The 13,141-nt window shown below is 39.0% G+C and overlaps 1 protein-coding gene across 1 annotated transcript in view; it reads right to left on the reverse strand.

Annotated features, from left to right (window-relative positions):
• Positions 1-7,685: 7,685 nt before the first annotated feature.
• The window catches only part of xylt1 (xylosyltransferase I), a 71,477-nt gene continuing 66,021 nt past the window's right edge, over positions 7,686-13,141 (reverse strand). The window contains exon 11 of the mRNA XM_035659403.1: positions 7,686-10,923. Within this exon, the coding sequence (XP_035515296.1) occupies positions 10,601-10,923 (323 nt within the window). The 3' untranslated portion in view covers positions 7,686-10,600. The remainder of the gene's footprint in view (positions 10,924-13,141) is intronic.

Here is a 13,141-nt window from a genome sequence, read left to right on the forward strand (position 1 = left end):
GTTAAAGCTGGTTCTGATAGAAAGATGTCAGAAAGATGTGTTGATTAAGCCAATCACCTCCAATTAAATCTCTCCGTATTTCGCAGTATTCTGAAGTTTTGAATCATTCCCAGGCTGGCGTACTGGTTGTAATGGATTTCATGTCAACTAGCAATGATTGCCAGAGCTGAAAGGGGGGGTAACCATAGCAACAGACAAGGCTACAGCATGGAAAACTGTAGGCACACGTCATAAGCACGTTGATCGTGTTGGTGTAAATACTCTCTCTCCCAGCAGAGGGAGACAAAAGTTCCACATTGCAGGTTTAAGTAGGCGCTACTTGGCAGGTGACTAGCCAGTAAGCTAGCTAATTTCCCTGATGAACTGAAACGTTCTACTATTTGAAAACTGTGAAGTTATTACATACGTGTTAATGGAGTGTGTGTTATATAAATCTTCCCCATCTTAAGCATGATGTAATTTTTCCCAGCCTGAAAATCACCCAAATATAACAGTTCATTAAGGTTTAGCTCAGCATAGTATTACATAATATCCTGCATTATACATCTGTCAGCCACTGTCCAGAGACAGAATTATTACTGGAGTGACATGCACAATATAGATTTGTTCATCTTGGTACAGCTCATTAACGACCCCTGGAAAACATAAGATCATAGATCATAATCAATGTGAAAAAATATACTGTTCCTTTTTTCCCTTGAAATTTAGAGCGATACAAGCTGGACAACTGTGAGGATAATCCAGGGACAATGTGATCTTCCACAAGTGTGTGTATGTGTGGGTCAAATATTCAGCAAAGCTGAACTTTCTGGGACACTCATGGGGCAGACTCTGGGTGAGGGATGGGTAGGCAGGGGAATTAAACTGCCAGACTTGTGTTTCTATGCTGGTTTTCCCTGCTGTTTTTTCATGATTTGGGTCCAGACTTTGAAATGTATGACTAGCACTGAACCAGGCAGCATGATAATAAACGACATTTTCTTGTATTTCCTCAAAGAAAATGGGCTCTTTTTCCAACATCCATAAACCATCTCCAATGTTTTTTTTTAGATTTCATGTCTGCTTGATGTACAGCAGAACTCTAAAGTCACTTTCCATTCTTCTTCTCCATACATAAATTTATGAAAACTGTGTATGAACTCACAGAATTCTCAGCTGGGTTTCCTCACCTGTGGTCATGTTGTCTGAGAGTAAAAGCTCGCCTCTTCCTGCCTCCCTGCCACTCACACACACCTTGTACCAGCGGGTATAAGTGGAGACTCGAAGGATGCCTTTCCCCAGCCTCTTTGATCAACGTGCCATGTGACCTTGGCCCACTTCTTGCTCTTAATGTTCATAGTGTTGTTATTCATCCCATTGCTGATGTTTTAAGACACTTCCTCATGTAACACCGTCACCAACCTGCCACCTCTCAGTGCTGCTCCCAAAGCGTCTAGCACCAAGCCCTGCTGCACCTCCTGCTCTCTCGCTCTCTTTCTCACTGTCAGCGAGCTGTTATTGAAATATTTAGCACCCACTCCGGCTCGCAAGCATGTACTGCCTTTCTTCTGCCTGGCTGGAAATATATTGGCTTGGCAGTATAAGTTGGAGCTGTGCAGTGTGGAGGTGCTTTAAATCGGATTTGACTGTTAAGGATCTTTTTCTCTCTGATGTGCAGTTGAACCCTGCTGCTCTCCACGAAGTAGGAGCATGTTGGCCCTGAAAGATGATGTCATTATTCTGTCCACTGGAAAGAGGATAGGAGAGATAAGTGTCATTACCAGCCAGCTGGTGATCAAAGTCTAAACCGTTTCCATTGCGTTTGAATCTCTTAGTGGCTGGTGATAGCGGCGTCAAATGGCATTTTTTCCCCAACCCACAGTTTCAGATCGATTCTCATCTCAGCTTGTGTGTTTCACTTGTCACAGTGAACAACATTTTCAGTGGTGCTGCTGAATGTTGCAGGGAGGAATTGTTCAAAAAAGCATAACAGTGGGGTTGGACCATAACAAACACGCAAAGAGAAAGTCAGTGAAGCTCATCACATATTCAGTGTAGCTGATGAAAGAATACATGCATACCCTTGAGCTGTCACAAATTCTTCAAACTGAATAAATTTCCTCCTCTTTGATGCATCAGTAGTGTCCTAGGAAGAGGAACCCGAGTTTGGGGGCGTTGAGGGAAAAGAATGCAGTGTCACTTTAGGAAGTCTGAAGGGGATTGTTAAACACTGTAGTGGTGAAAATGACTACTGTGGACATTTCCAATTAGTAAATATAATGGCATTTTCATATGAAATTATCATTGTTTAATACCTTTGTGGTTGAGTAGTATCATAATAAATACAGTTTATAAGTTTATGAGTGGATGGACACGGGAATGCAACTAGGTAAACTAAGTAAAAGCTAAAGAATAAGGCTGCCAATTTTCTGCTATTGTTAACAAATACCATGAGAAGACCAAAACCAACAAGGTGTTAATCCGTCTCCCATAACTTTCTGACTTTCCAACCCTGTCGGTGGCACTTAGCCCCAAGCCTATCTCTAACTGCTAAATTTTTAAAAACACGACAGAAGTATAAAGTTTGGCCAAATAACTCCCTTAAATGGTTGGGCATTGTGCCTATGTTCATGGACATGCTTTGGCTACACAGACACTTGTTAGAACTCAGTTGATTTGGTCTTTTATTTTTTTAATTTAATTTGTAAGAATATGAGATTTTTTTTTGTAGTATAATCAGACTTTTCCTTGAAATTATAGCAGATGTTCTACATTTGGTAGACTGGAATACCATGTTTGTTTTAAGGCAAACCTGTAATAAATTTTATAAACTTAAAAAAAAGAAAATGTCCCTTTATATTTTTCCCAGCTGGGAAATAGACAGTAAGTACTGTAAGTGAAGTCAACCATGTTACATCTGCTCTACCCACTCTCTGTAAGTGAGGGCTGTCTACTTAGATTTGTACTGTGGGTGGCTGTGGAGTAAGTTTCATTTAGTTTGGAAGGGGGGTTGGTTATTTTATGAAGAGTCATTAATATTTGGGTGAACAGAACTTTTTCACAGCAGCCATTTTTCACATGAAATAGTAGTACACTCTGTGCTGGTGGCGACAAAGTGCTATCTAGCTACAAAAACACTACGTCAAATTTGAAGAAACATTTGGAGTCGCAGCACTGCACAGTCAAATTACAGAGCAAGTCCCACCAGGTGGACGAAACCAGAAGCAGGAAAGGCCCCACGACACCCCAAACAAATAAAAGCTGGACTTCCGGTGCAAAAACCAGTAAAGCGTGTTAAATACAGTGTAAAATATTTCAGGTCAGAAAGACTGTCTTTATTTTATATTTTATAAAAACAAGTATTTATGTTAAGTGAAGTCAAGAAAGACTGTCATTTTATTTTTATGAAAACATGTATTTTGTTCAGGAAATAGTTTTTAAGTTCAATTTAAAATGTCATGAGATACATTGTTGACGTTACTGTTAAAAATGCACCTCCAATAAAGTGAGTTTTGGCAAAACCGGTTGTCATTTTTATGTTGAGGCGGCAGGGGTGTTCTCTGCAGCTGCTTAATGTAACTAATAAAGTAACTTGTAATCTAACTTAGTTACTTTTAAAATCAAGTAATCTGTAAAGTAACTAAGTTACTTTTTAAAGCAGTAATCACTAATACTAATCAGATTATTTTTTCAAAGTAACTGTGGCAACACTGGGTGTTACCAATGATACTCATTAAGGTTCTTCATTTACTGTAGCAGAGCCTCTCCAGTGAGCCAACATGCACAATAACAGCATCCTGACTCTGTTTGACCTGAATGGAACTGAGCCTTAATTAGTATCATTGTGTTCAAAATGGCTGCTGTGAAAAAGTCTATTGAGGTACACAGCAGGACACAACTCGAACTCAGTCTGTGATTGGTATGCGTGTGGAGGGAGGATCTGCCAATTGTTGATTTGACAGAAAGTAAAGGAAGACACAATGTGTGATTTTATTATGTCAGCTCTAATATTTGGGAAACAAAACACATCAGCAAGTGAACAGTTTTAATATTAATTATGTCTCTAATGTGCTTTTTCAAAAATGAAATGTCAGGCGTGTATGTGCTGGGTTTGATTGACTCTTCAGACATGGAAAATTACCAAAAATTGTCCATCTGTGTGTTGGCAGGCCGACTGGCTCTAGTGGCCAGATGGACACTTTCTTGGATTGACACTTGACTTGGCCACGAGCTTTGTGGTTAGAATGCTGCAAGCTTTACTGATAAAGTCTTCATTGTTTCCAAACGCAAAGTGGCTTTTTGAAGTCTGGACATCCAGCAGAGCACAATGTCTGTGCTAGAGATAAAATAATGTTGGAACACTACAAACTTTTCTGTTTTCTGAAGTTTTATTGTGCCATTTATTTTATTGTTTTGTATGCTAAACAATATTTTTTCAGAATTTGCTCCACATAAAACGCTTTCAGTTTCAGACTGTCTCTTTTGAATGACATTCATCTTGCTTTGTGGTAGGCTCCTCTACAGTTGCTTACAATAAAAATTACAATAAACATTGTTTTTCTTTGTTTGGGCCTTGAAAATACAATTTGTAATTATTGTTTTTGATATTTTACATTCAGTGTAACATTCAGTGAGAATGCTGCTTTACAGATATGTTTGGCTGCAGAACAGTTTTTTACTGCTGGGAGGTGAAAATCTTGATGCTTAGTATCTCAGAACTGCAGGCTACATAGATAGAGGATGAGGGATGAGATCAGAGAACTCAATCATCGAGTGTCTCACTGTTAGATGGTGAGTTACTGAATTTAAATATAACCTTTTGCTTATTACATTGGATTCAAGTAAAACAATATTGCAGAGAAGAGGAATGCACATACTATGTGTCACATTTATAAATCTTCATATAATGCAATTATACAGTAAGACGGAGAGAAGAAAGCAGAGCGATGAGGGCAGGAGAGAAAATCAGAAGCAACTGTAACTCTTGTTGTCAATTTTTTTCAGCCGGTGCCATAAAATGACAGATGTATACATTCAAGTAACAAAGCCCTGTAGCTTCCACAGTAATCATGATGGGAGCAAGGGAGGAAGTGAGGTGACAGTATTACAGAGCGACAAAGTCTTCATAACGAGGAGGTCAGGGTGGATGGATGGGTCCACAAAACACTGGATTTTAACTTGGGAGACTGCTGTTTGTTTACTGTTTCCAGCCGACATTCATTGTAACCATGACGCCAAAGGTATTGTAACTTTAGTGAAGTAATAATGATAGTAATAAACAAGTTACAGAGCTTTACTTTAAGACATAAAACCTAGAAATGTTGCTGGAATCAAGTTGTCATTTTAATCCAAACCACGATAGTTCAATGTTTGCTGTCATTTTTGTGCCTAACTGAACCTAAACCATAGCACTGTCAGATGATAGAACAGATTTATTGTTCTTTTGGTTTTGGAAGGCACAGACACATTATGTTCTCCTCCTGTCGTTCTTGAGGCCATGGATAATCAAACTATTTTGCCGTTTCATTTTGAGGACTACTTACATTAGAAAGGCAGTTTATCACTGTAGTACAGACTGCAGTTTAAACTGGTTGTTCATTTTTTTTTTTACTTTATTCTGTTGATAAGAAGATCTGCTGCCCTGTCAGTATTTATTGTTAACTACACAGTACTATAATAATAACAATACTTGTTAGACGCATCAATTAATGGTTGGTTTTGTTCTTTTATATGGGATTTATTGACATCATTTAACCAGTTTGGAGAGAATCATAGTTTTTTTTATTTCCTATTTGAATGTATATTTTTTATAATGAGGGTAACAGTGCAGCAAGTAAGACCATATACCTTACACATTATCTGTATTATAAGTTAACATTGTTGTATCGGGTGTAATACAAGTTTATTATTATATTATTATCAAAATGTCATTTTCATTGTATTCGTGACTCAAATGTGTTCACTGGTGACAAACATGCCTTCCCTTGCCCTCCATGTGCAGATGGCCATGTTACAGTGTGGAGAGAGATGCCTACTATCACTGTTATCACAATCTCTCTCCGTTTCAGGGGCACTAATTAATCAAGCAGCATGTGTGTCAGTGAGCGAGAGTTAAAAGCTGAAAATGATCATCAGAGTGTTTATCTGCCATTAATCCGAGTCATTTCCTCCCAACATCAGCAGGATAGCTTTTAGTGTTTCACATCGCAGTCGAACAAACATAATACCGCTCATCCTGCTGTGAGTGAAGTCAGCAGCACAAGGATGCACATTATTCTCTTCACATCCGTCTTAACTGGCACACCCACACATGCATGTAAACATTCATGCAATGTGTTTTGCTTTCTTACTTACTTACTCAGGAAACGCATGCACACACACTTACACACAGCAGAGTAAGCAAGGACTAATTAGGCCGCCTGTCCCAAGTCTTATGGGACAGTAAATGGGATCTGTTGGCACTGTAGTGTTCCTTTGATCAAGGCCTGTCAAACACTCAACAGTGCTGTGTTGTGGTAGACAGTCTCTGGGGAACACAGAAAGCGCGAACAAAAAATTAGATTTGTTTGTCTACCTATTGACAAGTCTCCACTTTTGTCCTCAGATGCTGTAAGCAGAACAAGAGTAACTGTGCTTCATATCTGTATAAAATGGGTGAATAGTATGTCTCGTTTATAGGAAGTCATCATTCATTTGAAATGCTTTAACTCTCCCTGTAGCCGCATATTTAAGAGCTGTGTTGTGATGGTGTGGGCGTTGGGTGAAAATCTTTGCGAGAGGACAACGCTGAAGCTAATTTGGTGGAAAACATATGGGAGCAACTAGCTGTACCCACGGTTAACAATTCAACTACTTTAGTTGGACCGAGGAAAATACTTAAAGCATGAAGTGATGGTTAAAGCCTGAAATGATTTCCAACTGGGAGGCGTACATGTTGAGTCAAATAGGAATGCCTTTGAAATATATTTTTTTTAATTATTTCATCCATATTTATCATTGATGTATTGTTGTTATAATTAAATGTTTTTATTTGTAGCAGCTGCAGAATATTAACATTCATTTTGAGTCAGTACAGTGAGTTTTTTAGAGCTTTTTAGCTGAAAAAAGCTGCACGCTTCAGTAGGAAACAACACTGACGAGAGCGGTGAGGATAAAGTAAAACAATAAAGTTGCGGGCTGTAAAACCAAAACAATTAGCTAAAAGACACTAAAATGCTCCTTAAAGCTGATGGGAACTAGAGTCGGGTGATAATTCTCTGTGGGTTTTACTATGAGCTACCCCTTTCACATCACACACATTCATCATTTGATCTCTTGTGAATATCAACATTTTGACTGGTGAAGCTTTAATATAATAGGCCACATTTAGCTTAGCCTATATCTAGTTTGTAAGCACTGGTATTTTAAAATAATTTAATGTCCTTCCACTAACACTATATAAATATCCCTGAAATTAAAATGATAAAATAAAATTAAAGTTCAATGATCCCTGTGAGTGCATCAAATATGCTGTATTAAATGCATTATATTACCCAGTTAAATGGATTTGGGCTATATTTGCAAAGCAACATGCTTTTAATAAGAAATAAAAGAGTAATGGTGGGAAGATGCTTCAGCAGGCCTAATGTTTAGTTATCAACCACTACATATTCTCTAGTACATTACTGCTGTAGAGTCCACATGAGCTGTTTTTTCATAGAATTTTATTTCCAAAAAGCAGTCAGAGAAAAGTAAAACAAGCCAGTCAAGTACAACAAAACAAAACCCCCAAAGGGAAGAAAAAAAAAAAAGCTGGTAAAGACAGAAAGCCTGATGATATATACAACAGCAGACATCTTTTTGGTGTTGCAGTACCAGTGAATCACTCGACAAACTCATGGTAATCTTCACATGAGATCAAAACAAATAACAAAATAAGGTTGTTTTCTTTTAATGGACAGAGAAGGTTCTAAAAGTCAGCTAAGGCACACAGAGCCTCCCCAGAAAAAAGTAACGGGGGAAACGTCAGTTCAGAGAAATTTGTGCAACAGTTGCTCAACATTACATTCCAGCAAGAACAACAACAATCTGGCATGTGATTTTCTCTGAGAGGCAAATAGGACAAGGTTGTTGTCACAGCTGTCCAAAAACACTGAAACAGGTTATGTATGTTGATCAATAAACACCATCAATTCACTCTTCGTGCCCAGTTATTGACACTTCAAAAACTCTTAATAATTCAATGTCATTTTACCACATCTGTATTTACATGTACAATACCTTTTAAACAATAGTTCAATACAAAATACCTATGTACATCTTCTTCATTTGTTAATCATTTTGTTACAAAATAGGACTTGCACAATGAGTTACATTTATTTAATTCACCTTTTTCCAAAACTGTCATTGAGCTTACATAATAATATGTATTGTGTGAAGTAACTGTTCTGAGCACGGTGGCACTATAAGTTAAAAGGTGGCAGGAGAAGCCAGCCAGTGAAAAACGAAATAGTCCTTTACAACCCAGCCCCAGAAGCAGTGTAGATTCGAAAGGGAAGGAGTGATAGCAATTATAATCGACACATCTGACAGAGAGGCAAGGTGAACTTGACATTAATGAACAGTAATGTCTCTTAATTAGCTTGTGCAAAAACACTCACTTAGCTCGTGTGGTGGCTAAACAATGTTGACAATCACAGATTGAACTCCTAATTGGCTTCAGATGAAACTTATTTCAAAGTAAGACAAATATGTGACCATACCTCTTGTTCAGGATGTGTTGTGGTGCAGTGCTACCCTCAGTGTAATCAACTTGTCTGAAACGTCCAGAGATTGTCTTGATGGCAGAAAAGGTACTTCAAATGTAGATAAGAGTTGAAAAGGTGCCATAGACCCGATCTAATAAATGATGCATTTCGCAATCAAGACACAATATAATATTCACTTGAAATTGTACATTATTGTCACAGCATGAAGATCACTACCACTCACTATCATTCAGAAACTGACAGGAACCATAAAACACCAAAAAAGCACAGTTTCTCCTTCAATGTCCAGACGTTGTCCAATGTGTTCGGTTGTGAACAGTGTCTCTGTTCACCTTCTCTGTTTGGTGAGGTTGTTAGGTAGCTGACCTCTGACCTCACAGGTCAGGGGTGGCTTTCTCTTGTGATGCACTTGGCAAACAGCCATGTAAGAAACCAAGACAAGAAGATCTATTCAGACAGGACAACACTGACTAACACACAGGTGCGGGCCATAAAAAGGTACAGTATAAGTTTGGGATGTTGGCCTTTGTAAATAAAGGCGGATTTCTTTACAAAAAAATATTTATCATGCTGCCAAGGCAGCGTCGCAGTTATTTAGTCACTGACTAAAAATATCAGTATTAATATAAACTTATAAATAAATAGCGACTCATGGACTCACCCCACTCCCCCCATTCACACACTTGAGACTTCATGTATAATCATGTACAACATAAAGTATCATTGAAATGACTGGAATAAAGGGAGAAAAAAAAAAGATGAAAACAAGGATGATCATTTTAAGGTCAGCTTGAGATAATTGTGTTTCAAGTTTGAGGCATGTTGGTAAGAAATCCAAGATGGACCAAACAATTCTCTCTTTGTCCTCCGCCTGTCACAATGTCTGGGCGTGATTAAAAAAAAAACCTACACGATGTGAATGTTAAGTCTTAAAATGCTATTGTACAACAACCACAAATGAAGCATTCAGGAATTTAGAACTCTTAAAATGTCTATGTTAAATTTCTATTGTAATCCAAATAGGTGTAATCATTCTGAGAAGGCCTCTGCATTTGCATTTCTCTTTTTCCATATTTACGAAACGTGACTGCAGCAGATGGTTAGCCCAGCCACAACAGTTCCACATCCTGATCAGGCATTGAACTGAAAGAAGTAGTGCTGCTGTAACTGATTTATTCTACTGATTTACAAACAGAGTCACTGAACTATCAGAAACTCGAGAGTTTTGAAATAATTGGCTTTAATAATGCTAACATATTTGTTCAAAGTTTTTTCATAAACAGGAAATTTGCTTTTAATGGTGCTGCATTTGAGTTGTATCAAAATATTCCTTTTGGACTGTTTGGGCGTATCTGAACACTCAGATATCTTCTCATTTTGTTTATGCTGACATACACTTTAGGAGGCACATTTAATTCAGTACCAGGATACCTCCTCATATGTCTTAGAGCTAAGGCCTTTTTGCAGCAGAACTTGGTCTGCTACCAGTGTCGACAACCCGCACTCAAATGACTGCTGTGCCCCGTGCAGGGCTTTAAAAGCTGACTTCCTAATTCATTCAGCAGCAAAATAAATGCTTGAAAATTGCAACGTTTGATCACAGTAAAACTCAGCCATGAGAAGAAAAATAAATACACTGAGAAACTGAAATAGCAAAGCCAGCATAATCCCCTAAAAGGAGGAACCCCGTGGGAGGATCTGAAAATCATTCTCCCCTCTTTTTGTCCAGACACCCTCGACAACCTCCCCAAAAAAATCCACTTTTGTTTCCATCTTCTCCCGAGACAGAGGAAAAACACTTACCCCTTAAATAAATAAAAATCAACAGTGAATCTCCTGTGCCGTGGCCTCCTGTCCAGCTGGAGGCCTCGCTGCTACCTGATGCGCCCGTCGACGCGCGGTGCTCCCAGATGGGATTTGGGGTCTGGGCTAAGGGAGCTCCAAGGGTTCTTGGGGCAGGCCTGCATGACAGGGCAGGCGGTAGGGCCCACGGCGCAGACGTCGGCTGCCTCCCACAACTCGCCCACCAGGCTGTCTAGCCAACGCTCGAGCTCCGGGCCGGTCAGGGCCGCGTTCCTCTTGGCCTGCTCTACGTAGCCCAGGCTGACAGGGATGTTGAGCACAGGGTTGAGGCCATGGAAACTCTGCTCCATGTAGCTGTTCTTTGCTGGCCCGTTGTGGAGCTTCAGAGTGTCCTCTGGAGAGACGTGGGAAGGAAGGAAGAAAGAGAGAACAGAGAGGGAGATAATGTGTGAGGAGTTGATAATCAGTGGTCAGGCAGAGAGTGGGGATAGTCAGAAGGGGAAGAGAATTGAATGAAAAGGGAGAAAAAGAAAAAGGGAGACATGGATGGTAAAATATCAAAGCAGGGGACGTGATTTGCTTCATTATTATCTGAAAAGCTTAAGCTGGTTGCTAATTTGCTTGGATTGATTTTTACGACTGGACTCCCTAAATCCCATTCTTTGATGTGGTATGTCAAGCCACTGCAATGCTGACTTTTTGGAAATGGTCAGAAATATTCAGACGCGCCCTCATTCTTTCTTCCCATGACGGTCAGGAAGACAGAAAGCGCAGACACAACTTAAAACACTTTCTCCACCCTGAGCTCCACTGAAGCTGTAAATTCCTCACTGGTCCTCTAACTTGGGCCCTAGCCATCCTTTCTAAGCATGGCTGAGCAGACATCGGTGCTTTTCATGCACTGGTGACAGAAAGATGCAGTCAGACATGAGGTGCTCCACCAGGCAAGGAGATGTCCAATCCATGCCAGCTAGCTCTGTGGTAGCAGAGTGTGTTATGAAGTCATGAATCTGTGTAAAGTTTTGTGTTTATGTATAAAAACGTGTGTGTGTATGCATGAGTGTATGCTGCCAATGCGGGTGGAAGGCCACGTCATAAAGTTTTACTGGCACTGCATGTAGGAGGGAAACCAGGTGCCAGACATGGCAGTAAATAAAGGAGGGTGGATGGAACAACACATGAAAGCACACACATACACACAGTAATCCAAGCAGACAGAAGATTATTACATACTGACTATAAACTCCACTTAAACACAAAAAGTCAATTGAACTAATACTAACAATAATTAGTATTAGTAATATACTTTAACTAATGATTATGTATCCTTATTCCTTACATTATAAAATATATGTTTAGGATTTAACACTACTTCATGTCAGTCATTTCTTATAGAGTGTAAATCAAAGGCACAATGCTTAAGCCAAGAGTAGCTCAAATGGCCATAAATATGACTGGATCCTGCTACCACTCACCAATCACGAATCTAAGCTATCAGTGTTTTCTAATGCAACTGAACAGCAGCCACTGGAGCCACAATGGCAATTACAGTAAATCAGAACACTGAACTTACAATTATTTCTGGTCAAGGTTTGCTACATTTTACTCTTGAAAACAATTGAAATCTTGATCTTTTAAATGCTAAAAAGTAGCACAGAGTCCTGAAATCAGTGAACCGACTCAATAATGTTTGTCTAAAGTTGGTTAACATTAACCACCATAAATTACTGGTCATACCAGTCCAAGTGAAACTGTAGCAGGAATATTTCTGCGCACTGAATTAAATAAAGGTGCATTTTATTGCTTATGAATTCAACTTTTCATTTGTAAGAGGAAGTTTGTGTTATATCTACAATCAAATGTTACATAGTCTCGCTGTAGTCACAGGGAAAACAGGCCTTATATCTTTTTTATATCAATATAACTACTAAAAATACAACATTCTGAAATTAGGCATTTTGCGTAATGAGTACTTTTACTTTTAATACTTTGAGTAGATTTAGCTGGTAATACTTTTACTTCAGAAGGATTTTCACGATGGCACTTTTACTTGTAACAGAGTGGTATTGCTACTTTTACTTGAGTAAAGAGCCAGAGTACTTTTTATGCCTCTTCCTGCAATAAATCTTTACCTTCATGAAGGCAATAATGGTCAGGTTCTGTCAAAACTGCTTTAGAGAGGTGCTGATTCAACTTTATGGTCATTTTGTAGGTGGCTGAATTGCTTTATGGTTTATTTTTAACGAACCAAAAAAAAGAATCACGCAATAAATCATCATCAAACTTGACAGCTGACTCTTTCTGACACTGTTAGTGGTGTGACTGAGCTACAACACTGAAGGGACGACAATTAATGAAAAAATATGTATTGGGGTTAAATTAGTACCAGGCAAATGTATCCATCCAGAAGCCAAATGTAAATGAACTAAAGAGCTGTAAAACCAGAGATGAATATTTTAACACACACGGTCGCACTACAAAACCCCTCCACGCCAACAGCCCCACTGAGACTAAGGTCAAAGACAAAGGCTGTACTTTAATTTGTTGTTTCTTCATCATTAAAGCGGCTCAGTGAGATTATTAACGGAGAAAGGCACGATTATGCCGAAGCT

The sequence above is a fragment of the Morone saxatilis genome, unplaced genomic scaffold (genome assembly GCF_004916995.1).
Source record: "Morone saxatilis isolate NCDOM2014 unplaced genomic scaffold, NCSU_SB_2.0 Contig17, whole genome shotgun sequence".
Lineage (NCBI taxonomy): Eukaryota > Metazoa > Chordata > Actinopteri > Moronidae > Morone > Morone saxatilis.